The sequence below is a fragment of the Acanthochromis polyacanthus genome, chromosome 6 (assembly GCF_021347895.1).
Source record: "Acanthochromis polyacanthus isolate Apoly-LR-REF ecotype Palm Island chromosome 6, KAUST_Apoly_ChrSc, whole genome shotgun sequence".
Classification (NCBI taxonomy): Eukaryota; Metazoa; Chordata; class Actinopteri; family Pomacentridae; genus Acanthochromis; species Acanthochromis polyacanthus.
The window spans coordinates 41034047-41059832 of NC_067118.1; the positions used below are offsets into that span (position 1 = coordinate 41034047).

Sequence of the window (25786 nt, forward strand, 5' to 3'; positions counted from 1 at the left end):
GAGTGTTATTATTCTCCCCCTAAGCCCTAGATAAAGTGTGTTTTAAAATTGTAGTACAGTGGCCTCGATAGTCCTTAAATAGTATTGAAATCATTTTAATGGTGGAAAGAAGTAAAAAAAAAAGAAAGAAAAGAAGTTGATTTAGAGAGCACAAAATAAGCCTGTGTGTTTCTGTTTTTTTCTATAATAATGAACATATACAGTCTTTTTTGTTAAACCAGTGTAAAAAAAAAAATGTTTGTACACTTTACAGTGAAAGACTGTCAAACCATGATGGTAAAAAATCTGTAAACTCTAAGACAGTTTGATGCAGTTTGTAAAACACTGAATCACCGCAAATAGGTTAATCAGGAGAAAAGTGTATTTTTTAAGATTTTTTTTCACTTGAAAAATACATTTCCCAACTCCTGCACAATTTTTAATGGACAGATGCTGTAATATATAGAACAATACTTTACTTTTTGCATTTAATTCTTGAAAATAATACAGTTTTTCCCAGTTAAATGAACAAATTGTTGTACTGATGATGGAAACATGCAATATTTATAACAAGCAACATGGCAATTCTGTATTTATTATTTGTAAAAACAAACATTGTTACTGGCCAAACTCATGTACTTTTGTATTAATAATGGACATATGATTTAATATTTATGACAGCTTTTACCGCAATTTTTTCTAAAAAATACACATATTTAATGTTAAATACACTAACTGTTGTGCTGATAATGGAAAAATGCTGTAATATTTATTATAAGTTACACAAACTTTATTTTATGTTGTATTTTCGTGAAAATTTACACATTTTTAAAGGTTAAAACTTTATTTTTTTCCACTAAAATATGGAATAAAGCATGGTTTTTTAACCCTAAAATCAGCAATATCCATACATTTCTTTACCGTAAATGTATAATGTTTTACTGTAATTACACGGTAGCATTCTAGAAGCCACAGCTTTTGGAATTTTACCATAAGAACAACACTTTTAAAAAAAAATGATATGGTAGCTTGTTCGTCAGTTTTATGATTAGTAAGTACATTATATCAACCAAAATACAGTAGCCTTTGTGCAGAAAGTACAGAGATATCTAAAACTAAAAGAGTTAGAATTTCAAGACATAGCTTTCATTAATGCAAACCGTCTGCAGAAACGCACTGATCTGGTTCTAAAATGTGGATAACATTACTATTAAAAGAATAGAAAACTGTATCATTTTCTATTAACTCTATGTGATGCTTAAGTTTCTATCAGTCGGTGTGTAACTCCTGGATGTCTAACTTTTGCTTGTGATCCAATCGCATGTGCATTAAATCGCTATTTATCAAATGAAAGTTATAGAAAACACACCTGAATATAAAAGCAGCCCTCCCAAACTTGACAGGAATACATTAGAAATACTTTACTGTATTAATCCCCAAGGGGAAATTTGGTTGTTACAGCAGAAAGAGTCCAGTCCCCACCACCATAAACACAGATAAATACGCAAAAATGTGCATTAAGTAACAATCAACAATACGAAAAATAGAAAATGCAGTATGTTGTATGTTAAGAATGTACAAATGTTGAAGTGTTTTATGTGTAGTGCAAATAGTGTGTAAGAGTACAGGTTGCAGGAATTTGCCACTATTACTTTTGTCGATTAAAGTCTGTGTCAGCTGCTTTTGTCTCCTTGTGCATCCTCAGACGGACTCTAAGATGCTGAAATCAGGGCTCCATGTGAAAATGGTTTGTTATAATCTCAGAACACTGACGCACTCCATCATCAGTTCATATACTGATAGTAGTCCTATATTGAAAATGTGTGTTTTAGTCATAGACTATATCTGTCTGTGTCATGATCAATACATTATGTCAACCCATTCCAATAGAACACACAGAAACATTTTTAAGAGTTATAATTTTAGACCCATCCTTCTCTAATGTACTCATTCTGCAGAAACACTTATTTGATTCTAAAATGTAGACATAATTCAGATTAACATCATTTAAACTGTATCATTTTCTGTTTAAATCAGTTTTCTATGAATGATCTGTAAACCTTTGCTGGTGATTTTCAAAAATATCTGCTCTAAATCACTATTCATCAAATGAAAGTTATAGAAACAACACCTAAATATAAAAGCAACCCTCCCAAATTTGACAGGTTGCTGGATTATAGTCTGTGTCAGCGGCTTTTGTCTCCCTGTGCATCCTCAGACGGACTCTCAGATGCTGAAACCAGGGCTCCATGTGAAAATGGTTAGAATCTCACTTCAAAGTGACTCATATTTGTCGAACACTCCTTCATCTATTCCTATACTGACAGTGGCTTTGTATTGGAAATGTGTGTTATAGCATTTTCAAAAAGGCAGTTTCATGATCAATACACTATATGAACCTATACAGCCCTCCCATCAAAAACACAGACATCTGAAATACATTTCATTCGGCAGAAACACACTGATCCAAATGTAGAATATTAATATTAGGATTAACACAGTTTCAAGCTGTATCATTTTTGTGTTAACTTCACATAATGCTCAAGTATTTATGAAGGATCTGCAAGTCAAAAAATATGTGCTCTAAATCAGTGATAATCAAACTAAAATCACAGAAAACGTTCATGCAGCCGAATATAAAAGCAAACTACCCAAACAGCCTAATTTCTGCACTGTCTTCAAACTGATGCAATTCTCATTTGCAGGCAGGTCGGATAGTTTGTTCTCGCGAGACTGCATCTTGCACAGCAACCAAAAAAAGAAAGGAAAACAAAAGAAAAAAGATCCATGTGACTCAACAGTAAATTCTCCCATTAAACCACATGAAAGTTCATAGAAACAAACTCAGTGCCACAAAGTATCTGCAGAATTAACAAACTGATCTGAATGTTTACACAGATGTTAAACCTGCTATTTAAGAGCGCTTTTATTGTGAAAGCAAATATGTATGCCACTATTATGTGTGGCTGTTTCTGTTATTAGAGCTGAGATGAAGGTATTACAAAAGGGGATTTTGTTTTTGTTTTTTCTGAGTCATTTTGACTGAATGAAAATATTCAGCTTTCATCCCTGCTCCTGTAATTTCCCTACCATCCTTAACCTTCACCTCCAGGGATGGATGGACTGAACTAGATAAAAATGGGAAATCTGAGTGTTTGCTTTTGACACATCGTCATTATATTTGTTTATTTACATGCCATCTGTGTGTTTATTGTGGTTTTTGTCTCCTTCTTGTAGCATCCTCTGAGCACGATGCACTGCAACGCCGGAGAGCCAACAGGATCAAACCGGGAAGAGCCGGTGCTGCCGCCCAATCAACGCAAAGTGGGCGGAATGGTCACAGCAGACACATTCCTCTTTACGCACAGCAGCCCAGCCTCCCTCATTTGTCATGTTAACAACATACAAACCAGCACAGTTTGATTTGAAAATGAGAATAGACTGCTTTAACCTCGCTTAGATCACATGCAGCTATCACTGCCCCTCACATCACAGCAAAACCAAACCCTGCTCACTTGACCCAGATGTGGCTCCAGGGCTGTTCAGGCATTAGTGTGCATTTATGGGGTAAATGTGGAGATGGAGTGAAAGCAAGACAACAAAAGCAAGCTAATCTAATTATAAGAAGCCTATCAATGTTTGGATAGACTCAGCACACGGCATTCAGCTGCAGTTGTTCACATTTTGTCATCACGAGATGAACAAACCATCCATTGTTTTTGGCCATGAGGTCAAGCTTGCAAAACAGGCTGGCAATTTGCAGGGATGAGACACATGAGAAGGCCAATATCAGTGTTAACACATACAGAATGAGTAGTGCTGTGAATGGAGGCTGTTTTAATTTGGCCCGTCTTAGTTCCCAATACTTAAGGATGTTTAATTAAATTGATGCAAAACATAGTTAGGTGCACATTCAATAAAAGATGTGTCAGGATTGTTGAACTAAAGCAACACGTTGTCTTAGGCTGGAGAGTCCTCTAGTGGTGGACTAACAGATTACAACAACTGGCCCAGAGGAGGGTTACCAATACCAGCCTCCTGCTTTTAGTTTCCGTTTGTTAAAATGAAATCATGTGGAAGGTGAAGGCCAAGGTGGTCCCAGTGATATTAAGTCAATTCAGTTTCATTTACAAGGCACCAGTTCACAACATCTGTCATCTAATATCACTTAGTAAATGGTCTGAACTTATATATCGCCTTTCTAGTTTATTGATACTCAAAGTGTCACACATACATTCACACACCAATGGTGACAGAACCTCCACGCAAGGTGCCTTCTTGCCATCAGGAGCAACTTAAACTTCAGTGTTTTGCCCAAGGACACTTCAGGGCAAGACACAGAAGGAATCAGTTGTCCAACCTTGCGATCAGTGGACAACCCGCTCTAGTATGAGAGTAAAAGACCTGACAGATTTAGAACAGAATCCCAACAATCCAAAGATATTAAAGCATTAATGACCCCTGTAACCCAGTCAGTCTCCGTCCGTCCGCCCGTCCGTCCGCCCGTCCATCCATCCATCCATCCATCCATCCATCCATCCATCCATCCATCCATCCATCCATCCATCTATCTACTCTGAAGGGAAAATACTCTCTTTCCTCTTATTGAGGTATTTCCTTGTAGCTGTTAGTGGAAGACATCCCAGAATATCTTTCAGTGACCTTAAATCAAGTTGTAGAACTTACAGGTCACTCCAGATTATCCTACAGGTCATCACCTTTGACCCTATTTCCTCCTAATGTGAGGCTGTCAGCATGTTTACTCCTTCCCTGTCTTTAATATGACCCCGAGAAAAGCTGAACCTGTTGGTTATGACTAGATATTGTCTTGTTGGCGTTCTTGAATAGGCAAGTTGTCTCCATATTGGACCGTAATCTAAATATGGCATTCCTCCCAACTCTTTATAGACCCAAGGTTGAAGAGAATCCTCAGAATCGGTGCCGGCAACGCTCACATGAATATGCTGCTTTGTCGTATCACTTCTCCTGACGTCAGTAAACCTTATTCTCAACAGAAGCCATCTGAGTGTCTCTGAGTCTGCCTCATTTGTCTCTCGACATCGCAGAATTCCCTAACACCTACCTAAACACAGATAGACTGTACTGTTGCCTCACCAGCTTCCGCTTCCAGTAAGTATTCCACTAACCGTTGCAAGGAACCCCACCATCCAGACGAGTGCAGCACTGAGTTGTTTATGGGCCCTCATACTGGAGAGTCATGTGACCAGGCTCACAGACAAAAAACACACGTTTTGTGTCAAATCTTGGCTGTTAAAAGCTAGGGATAGGGATATATTTCTGACATTCTTGTAATAATAGTATATATTTTAACATACTGATCAAAAGCATACTTGGTCTTAACCAGAGTATTTACAGGAATCCTACAGATCCCTCTAGACGGAAAGACATTTAAAACTGTTTTTGTGTCTGATATAATATGTCAGAAAAAAAGTTCAGGTTCCATTTTCAATTCATAAAATGACGCCTAATTATACAAATTCAGCCAAAATATACTCAATATGCAAATTTGTGCATTCTCAAAGTTTGACTTTTGAATAGAAAACACCTCGTAATTTAGTGAAAACTCCATTGTCTGTGCACCAGAGGTTTCAGGTTTTCACATCACAGTTGCATAAGCCTGCTGCACACCAAACTCGATTTTAGACTGGTTGTGATGCCACAAAACGATGCTTGCAAGTCCAGAACAAAGATTTCAGTAGAATTATGCATGTACATTCAGGTACACAGGTGACAACAGCAAGCAAAACATGTTGTAAATTGGATGAAGACTTTAATGTAAATCTAATTATAGGAGTATTTTACAATATAAAGCCTGGATATTTCCTGTAAATAGGAAGTTTGTGCCCGAAACTGTGCTGCATGTAATCTGTAGTGAAGCTGCTCCTCTCAGCAATGTGAAAACAATCAATTTAATTCACAGCTCAAACAACACCATTCAACAAGAACTACTTTACATCAGACATGTATGTTCCCACATTCTGACCTGCTGTACGAATAATTGAATCTTCTCTGGATGCATGCAAATGACAAGCTTTATTGTGGGATTATGGAGTTAGCTGGTTGCTAAAGCCTCTGCAGAGAGCTACGGAGCTAAATGTTCCAGGGACTTACACATGCCAAGCAGAATGTGTGGAAACCCCCTGTCTCTGCACAGATCCAGATTTTGTCACTGTCATGCATTTTTTTTCCTGTTGCATACATATATCTGATAGAACTGAGCTACTTTATGTTAGCTTACATGGTACCCATGAGGAAACTATGATGCTCGGTTCACATAAGATGTCCTTGTTGGATGCATGGCTAAGTCTTAGAATTTAGTGGAACATATATGTACTGCGTATTTGACAGTGGATGTCTTTGTTGACAACATTGAAAAACACGTACATCACTCAAAATGTGCATTTATATCCAATATTTACATGCAACAAGTATGCACAGACGTCCTGCAGCAAAGGAATTCTCAGATTATACCCTTAAATATGCATTTCAGGTTAAGATTATGCATTTATGAGGTCAAACTAATCATATGAAGGTGGAAAATATTCAGCTGGAACAAGGCGCCCTGACTGATGTCCTCTCCAGGTGGGTGCGCTGTGCCTTCACAACAGGCCTATGCTCATATTTAATCAACAAATTAGAGGAATATTTCAACTATATCAGCTAAGACAAACCAGGAAGCTGCAGATTTGTTGCAGAATGGTGTAATATATACAGCAGATGCCACTATCTTGCATTGTGAAGCATCAGAATTTCGTGTTTTTGGTATCTGGATGCAACACAAACAGCTTCTCTGTATTTTATGAAACATTAAAAGTCAGGGATAGGCCATAATATCAATAATGCTGATTTTGGTCCGTCTAATATTTTAACAAATTTAAAAAAACACGCCTCAGACTGCTGGTGATTAATGTCACAGCTGATTATTTTAGTCATAATTATGGCAGGCGTGTCCTAGTGGATCTCATTAATATTGAAATTGGGAACTAGTTAAATGGATGTGATTTCATTTTTCTTTTTTTCCCCCTTCCCTTCTCCCCCTTCCCTATTGTGGTGCATGAATTCATCTTCAACGTGCTCCGGCTGGCGTTGGAAGTAGTTCCGGTGGTTTAGCAGCCGAGCGGAGCACACAGACCCGGGATCTTCATGTTGCCGGAGCGCAAACGCGAATAGCGGGTCGAGCTCCTGCCGTCATGCCGGCCGAGTGACCACAGCGGCGGTCAGCTGGACGCCTGCAGCCGCTCCGAGCACCGCAGCCCCCGAGTGACAGCGCCGGAGCCACCGCGGGGAGCTTTTGTCTTCGAGGGGGGAATTTTCAAGTGCAGAATCGGCGTCTGGAGCTTCTGAGTACGAAAAAAAAGGAGAGAGAGACTGAGCCGGTTCGTATTCAACATATCCAACCTACACCACGGTGAGTCTGTTCTGAATGTTACTCATGAAGCTTGAAGAAGAAATGTTACGAAAAGACTGTTTTTTGTGTGTGTGTTTTATTTTTTTACTTATCGGCAGGCCATGACAAGTTCTCTGCCTGTCACTGTGTGCATGCATGCAGACGCGTTTTGTCTTTGCAGTGTCCGTGTGTTAAAGTCAGCTACTCCAAGTTTAGAGTTTAGTGTTTCCATCCTCATAGCAGAGGGCTGCAGAGAGGGGCTTTAATAAGGAGAAACAATTGTCCAAGCGGTAAATTGAGCCCGACGCTCAAATGTGGAAGAGGACGGTTCACAGCTGACAGGACTGGAGGAGTGATAACAGCGGAGACTTAACAGTTTGCCGAACCAAAAAGCTCGCAGAAGTTGCACAGTGATGACTCCCAGCTCATGAGATTTGGATTGTTAAATGTGGAAAATGTGGAGATTTTTAAAAAGAATTCTTGGAATTTGAAAAGTGACAGAAAAAGACATGTGTCACTAATTGGCTTAGGGGGGTTCATGGGACTAACTTTGTTTCACAGCATTATGTATTCCACAGAAATATACATTATATAAGTATATATCTATGTGTGTACAGTTTGTATGCACTTTTCATATATGTTAATGTGTGTATATATACATGCATTTTATATTTGTGTACCTATGTGTGTATATTTACATGCAGTGTATATGGATGTGTGTGTGTTTACATGCATGTAGACAGTATATTTGTTCATGTATGTGTATATTTACATACATTTTATATACGCTTATATTGATGTATGTATACATACAGTATATATGCATTTGTGTGTATACATATATATGGGCAGTATATGTGTACTTGTGTGTACATATACACACAAATACATATGCATAAATGTTTTCAGTTTTGTGCATGCATTACTATATATGTGTGTATAATATATATTAATGTGTATATACACATATAGTTTATATGTGTGTACATATAGAGTATATATGTGTACATATACACATACATACAAACACACATGCATGCATATATGTGTGCATGTATGTATGTTGATTATTTTGTTTAGTCATAGATTGTTACTTCAGTTTTGTGCATGCATTGTGTATATGTACTTTCAGTGCATAGAGTTCTACCTGCACACATCATGTCACATGTCATGGACGCGCCCACTCAGCCGATTTATGAAGCACTCCCACTATTGCGACTTACAGAATATCAAAAGTCAGATATGCACCATTGAAGCAGCTGTTATTTTAAAGTGGAAAGAATATATACTATAGCACATCCTTTTTTATGTCAATTCTGTGGCTTTTTGTAATGTTTTAACCCAGGATGGTGCAACTTCTTTTCACAACGATGCACGCAGCTCTTTTTTATTTGAATTTCCAGCAGCCTGAGTGTGTTGATGGTGCATTTACGCTCCTCCACTGTGGCTTTCTTTTCCATAGGCTGCCCCCAAATGGACCAGGTTTAGTCTCTAACCATGAAAGGTGACCGTCTTACGCTGTAAGGAGTCATTATCTGTCATTATACTGCAGCAGCGTGGACAACCGAGCAATACTACACAACTTCATCTTGCCAAAAATACACAGACAAGGGGAGTTGTGTGTGTGTGTGTGTGTATGTGAGAGACTGAGAAAGCATTTGAGAGAACACCCTGCTCCTGATTTGGATGCGTCTCTAATTCCTATCAAGATGAGAGCTGTCTGAACAGATTTCTCTCATCATTATTTGCTCTGAGATTTACTTGTGCTTGTAAATGGTGTTGATTGAGGGTAATTTGGCTTTTTAATTGCTGAACAGCTGCCACACTCACTGCTGATTGCCATTGTAGACTTTCTCAGTAGATCACTCATAGACCTCCCTAAATGCCCCATTAAAACGTTATGCAGAATCTCATGAAACGTGAAGAGAAGGAACCCTCATAATGTTTTACTGATTTTTGTTTTATCATCGGAAAGGTCGTTGTAATTATCGTCAATGTCAGCAAATGCAACGCCGAGGAACGAGTGGAGTAATGACTCTTTGAAAGTTGAATTAAGGGTTATTTGTGGATACACTGCAGGCATCTCAGTTGCTTTGATAAAGATGAACTCCGTATGCCAGTTTTTGAAATGGCCATGGCTGTCAAAATTTTATGTTGTCTCTCTGCATATTCATTATGGCTTGTAATGTATTCTTTTTGTGTGGTTTTAGAGTAACGCCGGGTAGCCAGTCTCTTTTTCTCAGCGTCTGCCAGGAATGATTTGCTACCCAATTAAAACACGATGGAGTTAAGACACTCAACTTCTCACTTTGTGACAAATATGTGTTTTGTGAAGCTGCTGATGTTTGCAAAGAATGCACACACTGGTTTCTTTTCTTTATATTTACCCTTCATTTGGAATTTTTGAAAAATCTTTAAGCACATATAGAATGGAAGCACAATCTTTGCATCCCGACGCCTCTGTGGTGTTCACAGTTCATTGAAAAACGCAGCACGGTCGATGCTAGCATGTATCATTCAGAAGCCCTTTTTTTTAGCGGTTCATAAGTAAAATCCAATCTCTTTGACATGCTGTGCAGAAAATTTTTTTTTCTGTCTTAATTGCACCTCTGAAGCCTGTAAACAGGCAAACTGTAGGCTCACCTTTTTATTCTGCCGCCGTCATAGAGAATCAGCGTTTAACCTTGGAACGACGTGTTTACTTAATGAAAAACTTAATAAGTAACAATATGCTTTTAGCAGACACCCACACTCTTCTGTTGCACAGACTGATGCCTGCGAGCTTTTCGTCTACGCTTTATCACCAGCGCTGCCGCTAGAGGGGCTGCTGGTGAGCTGCCTTGCTCGAAGACAGCGAGGCAGCAGCTGTTAGAATAAGAGAGGAGGAGGGCTTAGTTGTTTCTGCTGGAAGCCCTTGAACCTGCTCTCTGCAATTATCAGGCCACTGGAACGTTAGTAGGTCATCTGGTCATTTTAATTACCTCGGGTAACCACAGAAATCACTACTACACTGTAAGTAATTCAGACCTATACATATATACACATACAGACCAATTATTTTCTGTAATGCAAGGATTATAAATGTGAAGATAGCTCTAGGTGTTCTGCCTCAGAGATACGATTTGTCGTATTGCAGCTTTATCTAGTGTTAACCTTTTGTTTTTAACTTTAGCTGACCGTAAACTTTAGTTGAGCACATGTGCACTTCTGAATCTATAATATTACTTCTCTTATGGATCTGCGGCAACATTTCTGCCATCAGGGTTTATATGGTGGACATATCGTGAAAGAAATAATAGTTTTAACAGGCAAAAGATAAGCACAGTTCATAGTGTGTTTGTGTAGGTGTATAGAGACTGTATTGAATACCCTTTAGCTGTGTTAAAATGGGAAATTGAATGATGAATAGTTTTATTGTGATATCTGTGATACTATGCTATAGATCAGGGGTGTCAAACTGTTTTTAGTTCAGGTTCCACATTCAGCTCAGTTTGATCTCCAGTGATCCAGACCAGTTAAATCACAGCACAGTAACCAAAAATGACCACAACTCTAAGTCTTTCCTTTGTTTTAGTGCAAAAAAAGTTACATTCTGAAAGTGTTCTTGAGAATTTCCTTTTTGCAAAAACAAATACGAACAACCTGAAATTTCTTAAGAAAAATATGTTCAGTTTCAACACAATTATGCCTCAGATTGTCATTTATAACGTACAAATAACTGTATCTACAAAAGGCATAAAAAAAACAACAAAAACAAGGCAAAATATTAGAAAAATGAGTCACAAAATGACATCAAGACAAACGACATGAAACAAAACAAAAAAACCCAGAAAAATTGTTAAAAAATTACAAAATGATTAAAAGTGAGACAAAAACGACACAACAGAAACAAAATGATAAAAAATGGACAAAGCAGATGAGACAAAAAAACACAAAATGACAAAAAGATGCAAAACTAACAAATAAAGCAAAACACAAAATGACAAAAATCGGACAAAAAAACACAAGCGAGACAAAAAAGAAACACAAAAGGGCAAAAACATGAGACAAACGACAAAAGTCGGACAAAAAAACAACAAAAATAAGACAAAATATTACAAAAACGAGACACACAGTGACAGAAAAACAATGAGCAATGGAGTATTTTACTTTATGATCAAAACAAATTAGTTTGAATTTATAGTTTTACACATTTGCAATCAGCAGTTAATGTCTGCTCTGTAATTTCTATACTTTACAAAGTCATCCCACGGACCGGACTGGACCCTCTGGAGGACCGGTTCAGGCCCATGGGCTGCATGTTTGACACCCCTGCTATAGACACACACACACACACACACACACACACACATATAGATGTGTGTGTGTGTGTGTGTGTGTGTATAGATATATATCCTCTGTCATCGGGCTGGGAGAGAGAGATACATTTGACAACACATTAGAGCAGCCTTCCTCTCTTTTTAAGTACCTTTAAATCCTCTGAGTGCTCCCAGTCACTGTGATTTTTGTCATGTCCCCAGGAAAGTACACATAATTTGAATTCAAATGCAGCAAATCCTTTTATCTTGTCAAAATCTTCTTTGATTCTGTTAGTAAAGCCTGGCTATGATTTGAAAAAAGAAAGATGTAAAGGATAAGATTGGGGGGGGGGGGGATGATCACTTTTAAAGGCCTGTCATTTGGACTGAACTCAACAGCTGTGCTGCCAGCGACAAGAGTTGTGTGCCGAGCCTCCATTGTGAACCCGATGTAAAGCCCTGCGTCCTGCTCAGGCTGGAAGTGTTGTTCTCTGCTGGTTGTGTTTTAATGAGTAACAATTGTTAGCCAATTTGCATGTAAAACAATGTAATTGTAAACAAGCATCAAAAAGCTGTAATACTTCTAAAAAATGGAAATTACTCTCCATTATAAAGCGCAACAAAACCTCAGCCATGCCTCGGAGCCAGGGCCTCGAGGTTTTGGATGCTTGCTTCCATTATTAATGCTATTCACAAGCCAAACTTTTTAGCTTGGTGCAGTTGGGTGCTTTAATCTATTTTTGCTGTAAATTAATGAATTTTTAAAGAGGACTAGTCCTCTCTGAATAGCGCTGGATGTGGGAATGTAGTCGTGGTGACGCAGTGCTATAGCCCCCTTTACAGTGCAAAGCATGAGTTCACAAACAGCATCCCGTCTCTCTCTTGGGACCTTTCGTTGGGGGAGTTTGCCGAAATGCTGCACTCCTATGTTTTATTTATGACAAAATATGCCTTTTTAACTTCGCCGTTGTCAGAATGTAGAATTTTGATAGCTTTTTCCTGGTCGGTGGTAGTGAGTCTTCTGGGTCGCTAACTCCCTCTACCTTGGCAGATGTTTTCAGGTGTTATGTTCTGTGTGGGCTTAGCTAGTTAAATATTTTATTCCAGGCCTTGAGGGATTCGCTGGAACTTACTGATTTTCTTGCCTTCTCTTCAATCAGATTTTCTCTCCGGCTCGAGGAGGATAAAAATGGTGCTAATCAGAGCGTTCTGTTTCAGCTGAGATGTCACTCGATTGACTTGCTTGACACGGGTCAGCCGGCAGCTTCCGCAAACCGCTGATGAAATTGTTGCTCTGTCGTGGATAAATGATCGTTCTCCGCGTCGTTCGGCGTTTCCTTATTTTCCCTTTCAGACGTCAGTTTGCCCGACCAGTCGCTCTGGGGCCGCAGGATGTGTCTCACTTTGAAACAGTGCCTCTCCAGGTCTCCTTTAAAAATAAGTAGACAGTGTAATTGCTTAACCCGGCTCCATTGAGGGGATAAGCAAACAGCCAACATGAGGGCAGCTGATTTGCCTTGATATCTTATAATTGAACCTTTTCAGGGGTATGTTTTCTGGTGCTGAAGCAGAAAGTAATTAAGACGTTCAATACTGCTTTTTGGACCTTTTCCTCCCCGCTTTGAATGGCCCACACTTCTAGACATGACAGCGCTCAGTGTGCCTACAGACTTTCTTTTGACACATTAGCCTTACCCTTGCCAAGGCAGTCCTTCCCAGAAACCCCCTCTGCTCTGCGCGCTCCGGGTGGGTATTTTGTCATTACTTCATTTTCCTCTGAAAATATTTTGATGCCTCTTTCCTTTGGCTTCCCTCCCCCCCTTCCCTCACCCATCCCCCGTCACTCCATTCAAAGTTCTCTATTAAAATGCAGAACTGTAAAGCCTCTCTCGGTCTAAAAGCCTGCTAGCAGCGGGGGACTGTTAGCTGTTAGTGATGCATACAGCTGAGTGAGTGCATCACAGCTACAAAGTCTAATGGGTGAATACATTCAATCACACACACATACCCTCAACTCTTTTAAAGGGACAATGTTCCCGGTCGTGAAAGCTCCATCCACAGTGCAGAGAGTGATGTGTTTAAATTCTTTGCAGGGGAAAAAGATTTCTTGTTCATAAACATCCAAATCCTTGCTCTTCTCGTTCCATAATGCTTGTAATCTCCTCTGTAAGTGCCAGCTAATATCTTACAACTTCCAAGTTACAAAAGTTAACTTTTTATACGCTTTTTTTTTTTGTTGTTGAGTAAAAGATAAAAATCGCAGATGCCACGTGTCCTCCTTTTACCATAATTTGAACCTCTTCTGACACCCATTAATGTTAGCCAAGCATCTCTCTCTGAAAATGTATGCTCCTCGCGCGCATTCATCCTAAAACCGCTCAAACTATTTAATCAGACCCCGCTTTTCTGTATGATCAGCTGCCAGAATAGCCCCCTTTCACCACCTTTATTTCCCATTCAGCTGCGGCTCTTTGAAATCCTCGTCTGTAAAGTTTTTGATGTTTCCTGAACGGCGATACAAAGTTGAAATTTGTGATTTTTTTTTTTGACGAGTGTGAGCAGGAACTGCGTTACTCCTCGTTACTGCCCACTCAATGCTTCAATCATCATCAGTCCTAGCCAAGGAGAGCCTCTTTCAGGAACAAGATCTGCTCTATCTCTGCGTAATTATTTCTAAATATACTAGAAATCTATTCATGAATAATACGTTTTGCATTTTGGCATTGTGACTTTATCATCTGATGATTCTTAATGTGGATCCTTTTGAAATTTTCCTATTTGGTGTTTTAAGGGGAGCCATAAAAAGGCAATATCATAAAAGTGTAATGTTTATAATTGTAATCCCAATATATGTTGCCATTTAATTTGATAAATTATGGTGAATTATGTATAATAATTGCAAATGTTCTGAATAGTAATAATTTATAAAATAGTAATAACAGTCACAATCATAATATATTATTCATTTTCATTGAATTTATTTATTTATTCTATACTATTTTTAATTAAAATTTAAGAAATTTTAATTTAAAAATGGAGGTCTATAGTAGCTAAATATTGCTGATATGATATATTATATTTAATTTTGTAAATTATTATGAATTATATAGAATAGTTACAAATATTAACAATAATGACAGTAATTTACTAAATAATAACTATCATAATATATTATTTTATTTGAATTTATTTCTTTATTTTTAGCTATTTTTTTAATTAAAATTTGAAAAATCTTAATTTAAAAGTAGAGGTCTATAGTAGCTAAAATATGTCATTTACATATTATATTATATTGATGCCTCTTTAAGCGCATGCTGATTGTATTTCTGCTTTCATTTTAAATGTTTGTTCATTAAAAGTACAAAATAGACAGTCATTTTTCTGTCGCTTCAAGCAATTTCGTACGTGTCCCTGTTTCCGTGTGCACTGAAGGAAACTACGAAAACTTCCCTGAGATGAATGAATCACTTATTTCAAAGAGCTTGTCACTGCAGCATCTATGCATTCCTTACGATAGAGGGTGTATCCGTAGAAAACCGATAGCCGCGAGATAAGCAGAGATATCCTGTAAGCTGTCTTCTCTGCAGTGATCATTTCTCCTCCCCTGATACCACGCAGGCCTCTGAGGCTGATGTGAAGCACAGTAGATATGAGAAACAAAAGGCACAGTGCCGAGGTTAGCTCAGTCACTGTGGGACCGGTTGACTGAGTCGACTAGGTAATTGGTTGCGTCTACCCGCCCAGCAGGGCCCCTCTCCCCAGAAGCCAAGTCATGCACCTCCTCTTCTCTCTCTGCTCTCTTCTATTACTCATCATCCCAACACCTCACCAGGCTAGCGGTGCGAAGCTACACCGTGCCGCCGTGCAGCCGGCCCACGCTCCCAAACTTCTCGACAACAACAGCCACGGCGGCGCAGCAGGTCGGGGCTTGTGGCAGGCTGATTTGCAGCTTGAGCCTTCTTTTAATGAGGGGAAAATAAGTACTTGTTGTTCTGTGTCTTGTGTGTCACCACCCCCATCCCCACCTACCCACCACCACCACCACCACCACTGTTACGACTAAGCAGTGCTCCCTTCCCTTCAGCAACGAAATGAGGAAAAAAGGGAAATAAAAAAGGTGCACTAATTAAGATGGCTTCCTGGGATTTGAAAGAGGGGGATGGCTATGGCTTCTCCCACAGTGGCAGGGCCTTGAGGAGGAGATGGGGGTGGTGTTGTGCAAGAGGACTCGTCGGGCATAGCTCCTCTCGGTTCCCCCTTCCTTCCCTTAGTCCCACTGCTTGGCTTGTTTGGCTTGATGAGTCTGCTGCTAAACATGTGTTTTTTTTCTACTTGTAATTAAGCGAGGTTTTTACAGGAGCCGGGTATTTCCCTTCTTCTTCTTCTTCTTATTTATTTATTTTTTATCCCGGCATATTGGGCTCTCCGGGGGGATTGGTGGAAAGAGAGACGGAGGGGCTTGTGTTCGTCTTGGTAGGCAGCCTCATTGAAGTTCTCCCACCTTGATTATGTACAGTGAGCATGAATGGAGAACGCGTGGGCCAATGGGCTCTTTGTTGTTCAAGGACACATGAAGGTTACTGCATGGGATGGCGATAAAGGTTTAGGTGTGGATTTCTGCATCATTAGGAGGTTGATTCCATCCACCTATTGTTAAATATCGAGTCACTGCGTGTCCGTTTCTTTTGCACACCTGTATCTCTCAGAATGTAGGATGTTTGTCTCCCAAAAGCTCTAAACGAGACCATTATCTGTGTTGAATCAGAGCGTGGTCTGAATGCAACATCTTCACTCCTGCGATGAGTAACAGTTACATGACATTCTCAGTCCAGTAGTGACAAATCTACGAATGTTCTGTGACTGACTTGAAGTCCAGAACAATTGGTGAGTAATTTCTCTTGCGTTTACCAAATGATTGTCTTTGTTTGGTGGTGAATCATGCGAAAACTATCCGTAAAGCTCCCCCACCTCAAAAAAAACGAGAAACTCTAACACAGGGTTTTAAGTTGTGTCGCTCTAAAAATAGCTACCAAAATATGAGGGTTATTGAGGGTTTTTTTTTTTTTTTACATTGTTTGCGTCTGTCAGACAAGGATCTGAGAGTCTGAGTCGGGGGGAGGCGGGGTGGGCATGGACTTGACAGGAGAGTGAGGCACGTCGAGAGTCAGAGAATGAGAACATAGTGAGTGTGTGTGGATGTGTGTGTGGTGGGGGAGACAGAGAGGGAAAGGGGACGAGCCTTTCAGCTCCTCCAGAGGGTTGGAATTCCTCCCGAGCTGTTCCCCCCATTTGGCAGGCACTTGTGAAAACAATTCCCCAGCTTTTAGTCACTCCGCAGATCCAATTGCCATTTCCACTTTGGAGGGAATGAGAGTGCGAGGCAATCCAGATAGACAGAACACAGAGAGGGAAAGAGAGAAGAGTTTTAATCGGGTTGGACAGATGCCGAGGCCAGTTGAACGGTTGTGCGATATTAATATCTCATGAAGGCTGTCTGGCAGCGCGAGCTCACCGTCTTGTGTGGTTTTTGTGTTTGTACGTTGCAGCGGCGGCCATTGCAGTGGCTAAATGAAGAACTGGTGAACATGCACGAGGGAAGGACTCTACCTTTCACTTCGGTGACTTCCCCAGATGCTTTGGCCCAAAGAAAGATGGAAAGGAATGGGAAGAGTAAGACACTTAACTCATAACTAGCCCCCACATTTGATTTGAAATGGAGTGAAACTGTTTGATAAGTTTGTTTTCATATTGGTAGCTCATATTGCAGATCATCTTTACGTGCAATGGTAAAAACCAAGTGATGAACATGCCAAAAATATTTAGTTTTCCATGATACAAAGCTGCACAATATGCGGAAAATAATGTGCAAGTTAACATCTGTGTGTCTCTGCCAAGTGTGCTTTGTGCTCCAGCTAAAGGAGATGAATAGGCATAGTAAACAAACCTCCTGCTTTTCCAGGCTTGAGCCAAGACTGCTGCACAGAACCCATCCAGTGAGCCAACAGGAGGTCCTCCATACGCCACGTCTCCGAGCCTCGCACCTTTTCCCCCCTTTCGACCCCTCGACCGACTCGCGCCATGACCTCTGAGCTGGAGAGCAGCCTCACCTCCATGGACTGGCTTCCCCAGCTCAGCATGAGGGCGGCCATCCAGAAGGCGGACGCGGGCCACCACCACGGACACCACCACGGACACCACCACCACCACCACCACACGCACCACCACGGCCACGGGCCTGGCAAGAAGGTCGTGCATTTGGACCCGGGAACGACGCTGGACCAAGAGGAGGCGGCGCAGCACAGAGACGGGAAACCTCCCTACAGCTACGCCAGCCTCATCACCTTCGCCATCAACGGCTCGCCGCGCAAACGGATGACGCTCAGCGAGATCTATCAGTGGATCTGCGACAACTTCCCCTACTACAGAGAGGCGGGCAGCGGCTGGAAGGTAAGAAAACGAGAAAAGTCATTTGGGTTCTTGCTCTTCGGGGTTGAAAGCTGATTCCAGGAAGGCAAAACATCTGCATCACACAAAACATTCAGTTTGCAGGCCGCCCCTTATTTTGGCTGATATTCAAAGCAAATTATGTCGCCTTGAGCAAATGGATTGACCTACATTAGTCTGATCAGGTGTGGTTGGGTTTTGCTTCTACGTCCACAAGTTTCAGCTCTGGGTTTCAATAAATCTAATATTCTGCTGGATCTGATCTGGTTTAGAGAATATGTTTGGAAATCAATAGTCTACGTTAAAAAGATAATCAGGCAAATTAGTTACTTTTTGGAATTTGATTCACAGATATTACATTCGTTAGAAAAACATCCTTATTTCTAATGCAGTTGATCACAAAATATTATATTGGTTGTGCAGGTTTCGGTTCTTTCTGTAAATTAGTTTTGGATTATTTAAACTGCTCTATTTTGGATTGGGGTCCAATATCCCACTTGATTTCCTCCTTCATATATCAATTAAATCTTCAAGTTTCTAATTAAATTACTTATTTAAAAGCTAAATTATGAGTTGCAAACAGATTTACTACTGGATACAAGTTTGATTACCCCGTCTGGAACTTATATCTTTGGTGCTCGCATACATGTCAACTTATATGGAATTTCCATAAATTGTACAGCTTTTTCCCATTTGTATTGCTTACAGATGTGCATAAAATTATATGGATTCTTCATACGTGTGGTAAAAGTTCACTCTGGTGGTCAGCTGCAGACATCGGCAGATTTTTCTGTTCTATGAAGTTTCAAAACTTCAGCTCTGACCACATTTTGTCGGGGCATCAATCATAGGAAGTGCAAATATCTGTGGCTGATTCTCTCTCTGATGCACATTTCCTCTGGTGCAGTTTTGATTTAAAATGTTTATTTGCATCGAACGCACCGGATGCCACCAGCTTGATTTCTCACACTCAGACTGTGCAGTTGTTTGCTGGCGTGTTGATGCCGTTAAACCTTAAAAAATAAAGTGTTAATATCTGCTGCATTTGCTGCCATGTGTAGAATGTGCAGGTTTTGTGTGGATTTTGGAGGCCTTTCTATTGGAGGATACAGGTTGGCATCCGAGGGGCTCGACATGTGCAGAGAATACACAAACCTCATCCAGTGGTTTGCCTCCAAGTGCACGGAAACCTTTTAGTGAACCGAGGATGATTGACAGATGCATTTCGTCTCATTCAGATGACATTATTAAATCCTTATGCAAATGCAGCTATGCAAATCCTGGCTAATATGAGCAGAAAGGTGCCTGTGTTGTTGGAGACAAATGAATAGATCCCTGCGGTTGTGTCTTGGGGATTCTCTGCCTTATTAGTGAAGAAGGGGATGGATATAGTCCCTCCACTGACACACTGAAAAGGCTGTCTGCAAACTATCAACCAATTCATCTCAGTGAGAGCGGGAACATTTTTCTTCTTCTCTCATTATTTCTCTCTCTTTCACTTTCCATCTTCATCTCCCGAACACTCCACCAAACGCCCTCCTCTCTCTCCTTCACTCTCTTAGTCACTCACTCCTCTCCTCTCTTCTTCTTCTCCCTTTTCACGAACCTGCGTTTGTTCCCCGTCTATAATCTTCGGCGCGGCGTTCCCTGAACGGAGATGCATGCCAGAAACGGAGACAAAAAGGTTATGATACGAGCCAGGTTGTTTTGGCAGAGCTTCTTACCTGCATGTAGGATTCAATCAATTAGTTTTCCTGTTCGGAGAGAGAGGATAAGGGTTACTGAGACCATTCAGGCTTTCTCTCACTGCAGCTCATGACTGCATTCTCCTGCTGGTTGTATTTGAGTGCCAGGTTGTTTTAGTATCCCATAATTATGCCGCTAGATTCATTGATTTGTGTGTGTGGCTGCATTCTAGGAGGATCATTAAGGCACTCTGCTGATGGCATTGTGGTTTTCTTTTCACACATTCTGGCATTCGTCCACCATAGCAGTGCAGGGAGTTTGTTGCGAGACACAAAACCCGGCGTTGTGTTGCTTTCCAGTCGGGCCAGGGCGGTAGAAAGACGACATAAAATCTTTTTATTTGTAGTGTAGCAGTATTTGAAGAACACTTTGAAAACAGAATTGTTAAGAAGCTCAAACAATACGCTCATTCAGTTTGTCTTGGGTCAGACAGTGTTGCCCAGATGTGTGGAAAGGAAACACTTCCACCCCCACCGACCCGAGCGTGAACTGATGTTTTAAAAGCATGCAAAGCAGCGATTCAAGGTGGATCTCAAGACGCATTTGTAACTTCTCGAGAAAAGGCTGTAAACCAGGAGCACATTGTAGTTCAGAGCCAATATTCAGCCCAATTTTATCTCAAGTGACCAGTAAGATCACAGCACAGTAACCGATAAATAACTCCAAATGTTTCCTTTGTTTTAGTGGCAAAAAGTACATTCTGAAAATGTTCACATTTAAGGAATTGTCTTTTTACAAAACATCATGAACAACCTGAAATTTCTTAAGAATAAGAAGTTCAATTTCAACAATATTAGGTATATGAAACTGAACCATATAGTATTTTAATTTATGATCAAAATGACAAGAGTCAGACATAAAAAGACAAAAAAAACCCAACAAAAACAAGATATAATATTACAAAAATGAGATGCAAAATGGCAAAAACAAGACACAAAGTCAGGCAGACGACACAAACAAAACAGAAAAGAGACAAATCAGACAAAGTTATAAAAAATGGACAAATTCTAAAAATAAGACAAAAAACAAAAGTGGGAAACAAAACACCAAAAGTAGACCAACACAAATGATGCAAAAAAACCCCACAAACGACACACAAAACTACGGATAAGGCAAAGCACAAAATGACAAAATAAGACAAAAAACACAAGCGAGACATAAAGGAAAGACAAGATGACAAAAATCAGAAGCAGAACGACAAAAACATGAAACTAACGACCAAAGTCAGACAAAAAAAGACAAACGACTAAGACGAGACAAAATTAGGGCTGCAGCTAACGAAGCCTCGAGTAATCGTCTGAGCACGATACGTCATCAAAAGCGGAAGTGAGCGCGCAATGCAACAGAAATCACCGTCCGACCGGAGCGGACATCGGCGCTGCATCGTACATGTATTATGTATGCCTGATGCAGCGCGGACGTCCGCGACCTATCGTAAGCGCGGATGTCAGCGTTTACTATACAGCTGTATCTAAACGTGGACGTCCGCGCTGCATCGGGCATACATAATATATGCACGACGCAGCGCCGATGTCCGTCTGTGTTCCGCGCTCTGGTCGGACGGTGATTTCTGTTGCATTGCGCGCTCACTTCCGCTTTTGATGACGTATCGTGCTGAGACGATTACTCGAGGCTTCGTTAGCTGCAGCCCTAGACAAAATATTCCAAAAATGAGACACAAAATGACAAAAGAACAATGAACAATCTAGTATTTTCCTTCATGATCAAAACAACTTGTCATGGTCTAGAAATTATTTAAAATTTGCACGTAATGTCTTTTCTGTAATTTTTCCACTCTGAGGGCCGGATCGGACCCTCTGGACGGCCGCTTTTGGCCCTCGGGCCGCATGTTTGACACCTGTGCTGTAAACTTTTGCTTCCTGGATGACCCAGCTCAGCACAGCGGGGCTTGTTTCATACCAGCCGTGGCCATCGAAAGGAAAGTTGCATAAGTCCGGTTCATTCCAGTTCAGGTGATTGCTGTCAGCTGTACACAGTGGGACGCAGACACACAGATTGTCTTCCTGCCATGTTCAGGCAGACATCGCCGACGAAGACACGTTTGCAGCGGCGAGCGCTCCGAGGTGCTTGTTTTCCGAATGTACCGAAACACTTGGCTTTCAGAAAACACCTCATACGTTGTCTGTCGTGTTCGCCGTCTCCTTCACCCTCCGCCACACACGCGTGCGCACACACACACACATGCACGGCGGCTCGTACACCCACAGAGAGACTCCCACTCAGGTAGGCAGCGTACGTGTGCAGTCTGCAGATTGCACACGGGGAGCTCAGCAGGAGATGAGATGGGAGGGTTGGGGGGCTGTCAGAGAGCAGAGGAGAGTTTTACTACCCAGCACACGCACTCCGTCTGCTCTGTATGATAATGCGAGAGTGCGGGAACGGCAGAGTTGAAACCAGGACAGCACACAGTCATGCACATACACACACACACACACACACACACACACACACACACACATTTCCCCAGCTGGTTGGTTGACCACCGTTGGATTAACGCACATCTTCTGTCTGCACACGCACACAAATGCATTCAAAGCTGCTCTAGTTAGCCGTTATAATCATGCAACTTTCCAAGGTCATGAGATGTTCCCTTTTTTTGTGTGTCTTAGCTGGAGAAAAAAAAAGATGAATATGGAGAGCTCTTTTCATCTGAGAAGTAATGATGAGAAGCTTCCTCCTGAGCTGTGGAGGAGGTTTAGAATGTGCAACAAAAAAGTCGTGAAATTAAATAGCACATGCATGCATAAGCGATTTGTTTATGGAGCTCGCTGGAGCTTCTAAATTCAGCTTGTGTAACATGCATGCATAGCATTTTTTTTTCTTTACTGGAGTGCTGGATACAGCTGGAGTGGAATGCAAACAGCGTTGCATCAGGCTGCGTCATTTTCCGGTATTATTTTGTATCGCTGGAACGGCGTTATCTTCACCAGCCTCTCCCTGTCTCGGCCTGTGTCCTACTATACGCTCTGCTTTCCCATGCCCTCTGCAGCCCCCTCACATCCCTTTCACACCCACATGTCCCTTCACTTTTGAGTCCGACCTGACCGCAGCTCATAATGCACTCAGCAGGAAGCCAGAGCCTCACCGGGGGTTCCTATTCCTTACGCTCCGTCTTTGTCTCATATTAAAGAAAGTGAGTCATCTGTAATGAAAGAAGGTTTTTTTTTTTAGGTCTGTTTTTATATCCATTTGCAGCCAGTATTTTTTTATTGAATGGAAAAGAGAAGCAGAGTAGTGACAAACTGCAGCTAGGGGCAGTCCTGGACTCGGCTGTTGAGGGCATCTACGCCCGTCTGGTGCGCTGAGAAACCGCTTGGCCATGGGGTCGCCCCGTTCAGTCACGATTTCAAACTCCAAAAACTGACCTTCAACACACGCCCTTCGGTCCTTGCTGCTCTGTGTTTTATGTTTTCCCTTAATTAGCTTTCACTTTATGCTCTTTCAGTGCTTTTGTAGAGCGCTATCTGTATTTGTTTTGCTACAGGTTGTTTGGCTGCTGATTTTATGCCTCGTTGAAATGATGTTTTCTACTAATAAAGATATTCAATGCGGTTTAATTTTAATAAAGGAGCAGCGTGAAGGATTTACACTCAGTTAGCAGCGAGGTTGGAGGTTGCAACATCATTCCTAAGCAGCAGTTTTTGGTCATATCTAGCAACATGGCAGTAGAACACGGTGGTCTCTGAGGAGGAGCTGCTCTTTAACGGTTAAAATGGGATTTCTAAGGTATTCATTATTCATTTCATTCTGTGTGGTTTCAAGGCCACCATGTGTGCAAATGCATGTGCACATCAGTATTAGTGACATGGACAGTATTTCCATGTTCAAACATCATTTTAAAGACCGTACATAAACTATAACGGCTTCTGATCTGCTCTGAATGTGGCAGCAGATGACAGTAAAACCTTTCTTCTTAGGATTCCACTAAAGATGGATTGAATATCAAGATTGGATGAGTCTTTTCTATTACTTGCATTAAAAGTGAATTAATTTTAAACACTACTGAAACTATGTAAGAGCTGTGAAATGATCAAACCACCTTACATCCTGCGTTTTTGGAGCTAAAACAGAAACTCACAATTCAGAATTTTTAAAAAATATATATTATTTTGGAGACAACAGAACAATTTTACCATACAAAAACAAAACGGCAACATAAGCCGACAAGAAAAAATAAGGACCTTTCTAAGAGACCCCAAATATTTTAACGGTAGTTTATACACTACTGGAAACATTGTTATTAATGCTATATTTTATTACTACCAGATGCCTATATAATAAATCCTACTCAGTGGTCCTTTAAGTTTTTAATGGTTTGTTGATAAATAATTTTCGTATTGGAATAATCATTAAATCATTCATCAACCAAACCAAACATTCACTGGTTTCAGCTTCTCAAATGTGAGAATTTGTTGCTTTTGTCGGTTTAAAGTCTTAGCTGTAAGTAGATTGTCTTTGGGTTTTGGTTTGAACACGACAGGATTTGGTTCTGGGATCTGTTGAAGAAAATCTCAAACTATTTTTAAGATTTTTTTGACTGTACAATGAATCAGTCAAGTTAAAAAATGGCACATATTCTGTATTCTATTTGCTCTACTCTGTTCTGTTCATGCTAAGATGGATAATATCAGCTTCTCACAATTCATCTTTCTATTGTACGGTTATTGAAATTTGAAGGTCTTCCCATTATTTACCACTTGAGAAACACAGGCTTGACCCGTACCTTCACCAAATGGCTCCGCTGCCGTCTGTGCTGACTAACCTGCTCTCTTGCGACCCCTGTGGCCTTGGGCTAGCTCTCATGCAGCCGGGCTAATTGCCTGCGAATTAGCAAGGCCTAATGTGACGTTGTAAAGGGCAACACTGCTGCAGTGGCCTTTGGCCTTTGGCTGAACACCACATGTCACAGACAATCACCTGATATGAATCAGCACCGGGCCATTATTCTGGCTGCCTTCTTCTCCTGCCTCTATGAGAGCTCGGCGACTGAGCACAGCGGAGGTCGATGCCCCGTGTCAAGTGTACTTATGTATGTGCAGGAAGTCTGCTGTCATTGGCTGCTGGGAGTCATTATGTGGCTGGAGCTGCTCTGAAGCTACTCAGTTTGTGTCTCATGGGCACATTTCAGACTTCACCACCGTACTCTGCTTGTTGTGATTCAGATTTTAATAATATGTGTGTGTCTGTGCATCTACAACATGTACAGTTACATGAAAAATGATTCAACCCCCCGACATTTTTGACATTCTGGCAAAATATGAGCTAAATGATGCTTCCAAAAGAGTCTCTGAGAACAGATATCTTCTTGTACTCATTTCTTTTCTTCCTCTCTAAACTTCAGGGACATCTCTGATCTGAACCATGTTACTTCCACAAGGCGCATGGGGAATATTGACCAAAAATGTTCCCATTTTATAGACCTGAGTATCACTCAAAGTGTAGCATGCATCACTGTTGAATTCACCTCAAAATGAATACATACCGGTGTACGGCATTTGAGTTGTGCTGCAATTATCTGTATTTACCCAGCGTTGTTTGTAGGAGGCTGGAAAATTTTGCAACATGCTTTTTGTAAAAAAGCTTATATTTTGGATGAATTATGAATTAAATCTTGATTTTTGCTTTGGCGTTAGAAAAGCACTCGGAGAGCGCAGTACTCCACCAAGGCTGCTCAGGTGACGTGTCATTTCTGATTTATCTTTAATAGAAAATGACCTTGTGCTGAGCACAGGCATGTGTTATGCATTTATACCGAATCACGTGTAAATTACTCTTGTAAAGGTCTGTTGATCAGTTCAGCACTTTTGGGAAGCCTTTGTTTTGCTAGTGTTAAAATAACCGTTCCCTCCATGCTTTTATTTTAAAGGTGTATTTTTTAATGCTACAGGCT

At 40.7% G+C, this 25786-nt stretch overlaps 1 protein-coding gene across 3 annotated transcripts in view; it reads left to right on the plus strand.

Moving 5' to 3' along the window:
* Positions 1-3011: 3011 nt before the first annotated feature.
* The window catches only part of LOC110955905 (forkhead box protein J3-like), an 89008-nt gene continuing 66233 nt past the window's right edge, over positions 3012-25786 (plus strand). The window contains exons 1-3 of one of the 3 annotated variants that reach the window (XM_022201076.2): positions 3012-7408; positions 17232-17355; positions 17645-18132. In XM_022201076.2, the coding sequence (XP_022056768.1) occupies positions 17764-18132 (369 nt within the window). In that variant the 5' untranslated portion in view covers positions 3012-7408; positions 17232-17355; positions 17645-17763. The remainder of the gene's footprint in view (positions 7409-17231; positions 17356-17644; positions 18133-25786) is intronic. The other 2 variants (XM_022201073.2, XM_022201074.2) reach the window with 2 other exon arrangements.